Raw genomic sequence first — 7,702 nt, 5'->3', positions numbered from 1 at the left:
TCACAAAAGTTGGCATGTGATGATGGTCATTTCCTTTAGTGTGCCGGACTATTCTCAAGAGTTCAAGTTACTTTTTTCACCCTTTTCTCTAATCCTCTGAAGACAAGCATACAATGTCATTGGCATCGCTTAAGTCAGGTTTTTGCAAATAGAATAAACAGGGCTTCATTTTGTCTGTGCTCATGCACATAACATCAGTATTTGGTTACTAGTACATCCCTCTGAATAGAATTTGAATATTAGTCCTTACGAAAAATCTGTGTAGAAATGCAACAATTCTAACATGACGGCAAGTGTGATACAATTAGATTCAAACATGGTTACGTAGTCTATGTTTATGGACAGTTCATATTGAAGACATTTGTGTCAATAGCAGGGGAAATCGAAAGATCAAAGTGCAATGCTCGGCAAACAAAACACCAAGAATAACATCATGAAGAATATAATATTTCTTGAACAGCATATATGCACATGATGCCCTGGCAGAATTATACGGGAAAATGTCACCCATTACTGAAATTTGAAGTAAAATCGTGATGAGCCACTTTGCACAAGCATCACGTTGAAAAAACAACCCATTTCACTGCACTCATGTGATTTTATGACTGCAACATGAATGAGGTTATTTGCATTTTGCTAAATTCTCCATTCACTTGTTTCTCGAATTACACTACTTTCATATCAGATAACCTTCTACCTGGAGACACATTCACCTTGCATGTATGCCAACATTGCAATTCAAAAGAATGATATCGTAACCTTATTACACTGATTGCAGCATAACCTATTTCAACTGATGTATACCATTTGTTGATTTTAATGACTGTTTTCCAGTCTAAATACATTCATAAGGATTTCAAAAAAAAAAGAAGGTAGTCTGTCTTTATTCATAATAATAATAATAATTGACAGTGCTTATATAGCGCATAACACATAGTGATAATGCCCATATGCACTCAAAAAATGAAAAGATTGTAACAAGAACATATAATTCCAATTACAGTGATGGTACCGAGCTTCATTTTGCTTACACTGTAACCCACTTTTGATGACTCACAATCAGTTTGCAGTTCCTCTACATTAACCATAATTTACTTGCTTGACTTGCTGGGTAAAGTCTGACATTTCACCTAACAACCTGGTAACTCTCCCTAAAATTTGATATCTGCATGCAATACCTGTATAACTGAATCAACTGTGTAATGTTCGGGGTTTTTTTTCCAAATCTCACAAAATTTGGCACATTCAGTTTCTTTCAACTATGAGTAACTCCCTATTGCCTCTGATTGTAGCTCACATATAACTCCCAAACTTGGAGTACCCTTTAATGTCTACCAGCATATCTGTACATGTTAGTCAGTAAGAAAATGAGTGCGTGGAAATTGTTCTACTAATGAGATGAGATACAACTAAATGAATGTTACTTTAAAGAAAGAAAGCAAATGTGTGCAGTTACATATACATGCTGTATTATTATACATACAGCTTGTATCTATCATGTTCGTGCATACAAGAAAATTTTTGTTTTTTAAGGGGAGGACTAAAGTTCTCCAAGGTTGCATGATCAATGTAAAGGCTTTCCGACGAACAAATCATTTCTTCTTTATGTTCATATGGTATCTTGCTCTACATTAGACGAGACGGTACAACCCTATGCTGTCGGTATACCAGTACAGGGCATCCAGAGCTGGGTTAATGTAGAAATCTGATTCTCTGAGGCATATCACTACAGTGAGGCTGCATTGCTGTTTGCATGTTCATCAGAAGATGGGATTTCGTCACCTAAAGTTGCCAACTCGTATCGACAGGCCCACCTCTTGCCTCTTGCGACGCTCCTTGGAGTTAGCCTCACCCATTGATACTGCATTTCTCCTATCCCTTCTCCTGAACAAAAGTAAAATTAAAAAAAAATGTTGATGATGGTAATAATGAATACTGAAACCAATAAACATGCAATCCAAAGTATGAATATTTGTATAGCTGTATAATACCTTTTATATATTTTTACTATATTTTTATATCTTTTGATATAAATATATATATATCTTTGACAGCCATTTTTAACAAGAGCTTTCAGGCAGTTTTGATGGCAATTACAAGGTTTTTGGTAGCCATGGCTTCATCCTTGATCTACATTTGTGTCACTTTCATAAAGTACAATGAACTTTCCACAAGCTTTCTATTCTGTACAAATATTTCACTAAGGATGTGTTCTCACACTGATATCTCATCTTTTCTTCCTCTTTTTTTTTTTTCCTAATATGCGCCTTGAAGATATCGTTCCATTAAAACAGTAATTTTCTGTTCATCTACTTCCAGATAAGACAGAGGCTGTGGTTGAATAATGAGTTTGTGTTTTAATACTTTTATACCTCGTTCTTTTCTCCTCTTCCAGCTGCTCCATCATTTGTTTGCCCTCATCGTCTTCTTGTGTGGTGAAATTGTCCTTTCTCAGTGGATCATGTTCCAAGTCCTTCATGCCATACAGAGGTGAATAAAAACCCTTTACGACATTTGTCATGAAACATTATACAATCAATTAAAGTTCATTGTCAGAGGCATGCACATCTGCATGTACGTATTTTGAGCTATGTTTCCGGCATGAATCAAATTTGATGGGCTATTATATAGGATTGCTACAACCCTTTGTAATTCAAGGCCTCATCAACACACCCAAATACCATCACATTTCAACTTGAACACATGCATTTAGCAATCAAATCACAATAAACTAAATATTATTCGCATAAAGCTCCCCGTCTGGCAGTAAAGTACCTCCAGTCAGAAACGACCTTTCATGAAACTAAGAACATATAATCTGTTGCATCACATCATGAGACCTATCAGTAATGTAAGGGCTCAAGACCTTAAAGGGATAATACAGTTTTGGTTGAGATGGGGTTTCAGGTTTCCAACATGTTTTTTTATGATGTTTTCTTGAGATAATGAGAAACCTGCTATGTAATATAAAAAGGAATATAATTCCAAAAGGAATTCAAACTTTATTTGATGAAATTGGTTTTGTTATGGCTGAGATATCCAAAAACAAAGCACCCTTAATAAAAGGGTAGACCCACCTTTTACTTGGATTATTTTGTTTTACTTTGTTTTTGGATATCTCAGCCACTTCGAAAACCAAGTTTGAATTCGTATACAATTATATGCTCTTTAACATTTTCATAACATGGTTTCTAAGTATCTCGCAAAAGTTAAAACCTGGATTCTCACCTCAACTAATACTATACCATCCCTTTCATTTAGTATTTGAAAAGTGAACACCATTTGCCATTGCAAGAATTGTAGAATAGATGTTACTAGCAATTTGTTCAGCTGTAAAAGTGCATGGTAACCTTGTACAGCTTTACCCTCTCAATTGTTGCAAAAATACTGATTTGTCAAACAGACTTGCTTTCCACATGTAACAGCTATACTTGCAAAAGCCTCAACTGACCAATATTTTGTATAATAAGACGACAGATGACTCACCAGCACCCCAAACACGTCCCCGTCCCTCACATTGTATGGGGCTTGCTTTAGATTGATGGGTTTGGCATTTTGGCCGCCACCTTTCTTGCCTCTTCCTCTACCCGCTCCTCCTCCTCCACCTCCTCCTCCTCCTCCACCTCCTCTTCCCCTGCCGCGACCTGCCTGTGTCACCTTGAAGGGGAACAAGCAGTATAAGGAAGCACACCCACGTACAGTGTACCTCACACAAGCCTACAGAGAATTCAGAGGATATGTGACCCGCTACAAAAAAAAGATCTAATAATTAGGGGAGGACAATTTTCTGAAAAAAAACACGACGTTATTTCCTTACTCTTCCACTTTAAGTTCATTTATAACACGACTCATTAAAGCACTCGGTTGCAGGGATATTGATGATTTTATTAGAGCATGTCAAGTGTTTTAGGAAATCAGCATTTCGAGAAAACCGCATTAAAAGTTTTCCTTCTGACACTACTATGATCAAAGGGAGGCAAGACAGTTTCTAACTCTTGACAATAGAAGGCATACTCCTAGCAAACTCTGCAATGTTCATTCAAGCTCAGCGCCACAGGTCTATACACGACCAATCAGTAACCAGGATGCCACAAACTGACCAATAAGATCACTCCCTCGTTGCTAGGGGCAGAGTCTAGCTGCGGTGCTAAATTTAAATTTTCGGACACATTTCTGTTCCGTTGAAAGTCATAAAATCATGTCCCAGAAAAACCGCTAATTTCTTGCCTTTCCCTTGATCATTTACAGCTTTGAAATTTCAGCAGATGATAGACGATACATAGAGTATAAAATTATGCCAAAAACAGAAATCCTATCGTTCTGACCAATTTTGATGATCTGACTTCAAACTTGATTTTCTCAGTTCAGCCGTCAGTGACTTTAGGATCCTTTTGTTGAAGCGGGTCACATATTCTGAAAGAAATTTGTGCCTTACCTGCAATTGTACAGGGTGTATGTAATATCACCATATATTTGTGCCTTGGCCTATGCCAGCACTGAATGTCCAAGAACTGTGCATGAAATCTAAATACATTCTGAAAGAAACTTGTGCCCTACTTTAATACAATTGTTTTAGGATGCTTTTGTTGTGGCGGGTCACATATTGTCTCTGAGCTTATTGCCACCGTGGTATTGCAGCAGAATCAGTCACCATGAGAGGACGAGTAGGCATTGTGCAAACAAACCTGTTGTACAACCAACACTGATGTTGATTACACTGTACACAGCTTATATATTCTAAAAACATATGTACATGTACACACTCCAGAAATTTCAGGGACTGAATTGTCATCAAATGCTCCTGATTTCCCCCCAAGTAAGAAAATTAAAAAAATAAACACTTACACATAAACTTCAATGGGTGGGACTACATACTCATTAATTAACACCTTCACATCTCTTAATACATCTTTGCACCTTGGCAATCAAGCCACACACTCTTGTGCTTTCTTCCTGCAATACTGCATCCAAGTTCACCTGTATGATCCTTCATAAAAGTTCTATCTAACTGCAAGTCAAGACACATAATGGGGTTATCCAAACGATTATCATAGTTTCATATCATGCAGTAAATATTAAATCAACAGCTCCATGTATAGATTTGTTGAATTGTGGGTCTTTGAGCAATGAAACCAACACTTTGAAAGAAAAAAAAATACACTAAACATGAGCGACTGCAATAATTGTCTGTTACCTGCCGGTCTTCTGGAATGAGAAGCCATTCATACTTTTTGTGGAGATGTTTGGCCACGACAATCCTCTCCACTGGCAAGAGCATGTGATCAGCAATGGCCTGTCGCAGACCGCTGGGGGCAGCAGACTTCTCAGCATCCCAAATGAGCTCCTCAGGGGGCATATACTGGCGGTCCTGCGAAATCCGTTGCTTGACCGTCAGGACGAGTTGAGCTGGCCTTCATATAGATATGGAGAACCGGCCAGAAAAATTAAAACAAAAGAAGCTTTTAGATTAGCACTAGCACTGATCGTCAGAGAACTCTGCATGAAATTTGAATATATTCTGAAAGAAATTTGTGACCTAAAATTGTATGTAATATCACCATGAATTTGTGCCTTGGCCTATGCCAGCAATGATTGTCTGAGAACTGTGCATGAAACTTAAACACATTCTGAAAGAAACTTGTGCCCTACCCACAATTGCATGTATATCACCACAACTTTGTGCCTTGGCCTATGCCAGCACTGATTGTCCAAGAACTGTGCATGAAACTTAAACACATTCTGAAAGAAACTTGTGCCCGACCTAAACATGTATATCACCAGTGATAAATTTGTGCCAAGGTCTTGCATGACATAGTGCATGAGACATGTTACAATATAGAACATACCTTAATTGTTCTTCCTCGGCAAGAATCTGCACCGCTATCTCCGATGACATCACTTTGGCAACCCTACACAAAGAAAACATCAGATGGTGTGAAAGAATTACATGTATGAGCAAACTTTGCTTTGCTATAGTCTTCATATGTGACAAGCCATAACAAAAGGATCCAAAAGTCGCAGACGGCTGAGCCGAGAAAATTTGAATTTTCTGTTGTTGGTATAATGTTGTAGTCAAATGTTTTGTGTATCATCTGCCAAAATTTTGAAGCTATGTTATAAATTATCAAAGGAAAGGGAAGATATTAGAGCTTTTCTGGGCTATGATTTTTTGACTTTCAACGGAACAGTAACGTGTATGAAGATTTGGATTTAGTGCCGCAGATAGACTCTGCCCCTAGCAACGAGGGAGTGATCTTATTGGTCAGTGCTTGGCATCCTGGTTACTGATTGGTCATGTGTAGACCACTGGTGCTAAGCTTGAATGAACATCACGGAGGTTTCTATGAGCGAACCTTCTACTGTCAAGTGGTGAAAAGTGTCTTACCTCCCCTCAATCACGATTGTGTCAAAAAGAAAACTTTGAAGGCAGTTTTCTTGAAATGCTGATTTCCTAGACCACTGAACAAGGTCTCATTAAATTAGCAGTATCTCTGCAACTGATAACTTTTAAGAGTCATTTTATATATGAAATAAAAGCTGAAGAGTAAGGGAATAGTATCATGTTATTTTCAGAAAATTGACCTCTCTCGACTGTCAGATCCTTTTGTTGGAGCGGGTCACATATTTAGAAAGGTATCTGGGCTGAGCCTCAGCAGTATAGCTATTCATCAATCTCAATGAAGTTTACTGATTTTCATCGATTGTTTTGGAATGAATCTTTATAAAGAATGATAAGATATCAAACAAATCTGAATCTACCATTGATGATAACAATTTGCTTTCTTGCATACTGATAATTTGCTTTCTTGTAAGTCTGACACAACATGAACCTTATTATGGTATCTACCAGAAAATAGAAATTTCCATTGCCAAGCAGGGCAAATGTCTCCCTCAGGATAACCTGAATTCAATGTACATATACAACATTTTATCAAAAAGATGGCACATCACAGGGATTATTACATAGTCTTGAGTCGAGGGTCAGGAAAATACAAGTGCTGCCATAAAACAAGAACCACAACAGGCTGCTACCTTTTTTAATGGTACACCTTGATAGGAACTTTTAACGAAATCCTGCACAGAAATATGCCCAGTAGAACACACAATTAATGTGACTCGGCAGCCCATGGAGGTCAGAATATAGGGGGCAGCATCACCAAACACACTACATATTAACCCGTAGAGGATGGTTTGAATTTGCCACAACACACATTTCCCACAGACACTTGCCCGAGTATACTCTAGACTCGTCCTCAATGGGTTAAAGCTAGAATGAGCAATCCTACAGCCCCATACTTAAAGGGATCATATACAATATTTCAGGTTTTTAAAATTTTTTTGGTGATATGAGAAAACTCTTATAAAATATGAAAGAGCATGTAATTCCATGAGGAATTCAACGTTTATTTGATGAAAAATGGTCTTGAAATGGCTGAAATTTTCAAAACAGCGCGATTCTAATAAAGTGTGGGACCCACCTTTTATTACGATCACTTTGTTTTTCTTTGTTTTTGGATGTTTCAGTCATTCCAAACCCAATCTTCATCAAATAAACTTTGAATTCATCCTAATATGGTATGCTCTGTACTAAGTATGCTCTGTAAGTGTTTTCTTGGTATCTCGCAAAAAGTTAAAAGCCCCATTCTCATCTCCAACAATACTGCACCATCCCTTTAAAGCTCAAATGAAACCCATTGAGAAA

At 37.6% G+C, this 7,702-nt stretch overlaps 1 protein-coding gene across 1 annotated transcript in view; it reads right to left on the bottom strand.

The window, feature by feature from the left end:
- Nucleotides 1-1,717: 1,717 nt before the first annotated feature.
- The window catches only part of LOC139723923 (ubiquitin carboxyl-terminal hydrolase 40-like), a 39,606-nt gene continuing 33,621 nt past the window's right edge, over nt 1,718-7,702 (bottom strand). The window contains exons 24-29 of the mRNA XM_071635126.1: nt 5,847-5,909; nt 5,195-5,411; nt 3,624-3,657; nt 3,487-3,575; nt 2,373-2,473; nt 1,718-1,884 (exon numbers count right to left, since the gene is read on the bottom strand). Of these exons, the coding sequence (XP_071491227.1) occupies nt 1,779-1,884; nt 2,373-2,473; nt 3,487-3,575; nt 3,624-3,657; nt 5,195-5,411; nt 5,847-5,909 (610 nt within the window). The 3' untranslated portion in view covers nt 1,718-1,778. The remainder of the gene's footprint in view (nt 1,885-2,372; nt 2,474-3,486; nt 3,576-3,623; nt 3,658-5,194; nt 5,412-5,846; nt 5,910-7,702) is intronic.

The sequence above is a fragment of the Diadema antillarum genome, unplaced genomic scaffold (assembly GCF_040938485.1).
Source record: "Diadema antillarum isolate AM-2024a unplaced genomic scaffold, OU_Dant_1.0 scf00000202, whole genome shotgun sequence".
NCBI classification, from domain to species: domain Eukaryota; kingdom Metazoa; phylum Echinodermata; class Echinoidea; order Diadematoida; family Diadematidae; genus Diadema; species Diadema antillarum.
The sequence above is the reverse complement of the archived record's forward strand: the minus strand, read 5'-3'. Positions and strand labels throughout refer to the sequence as shown.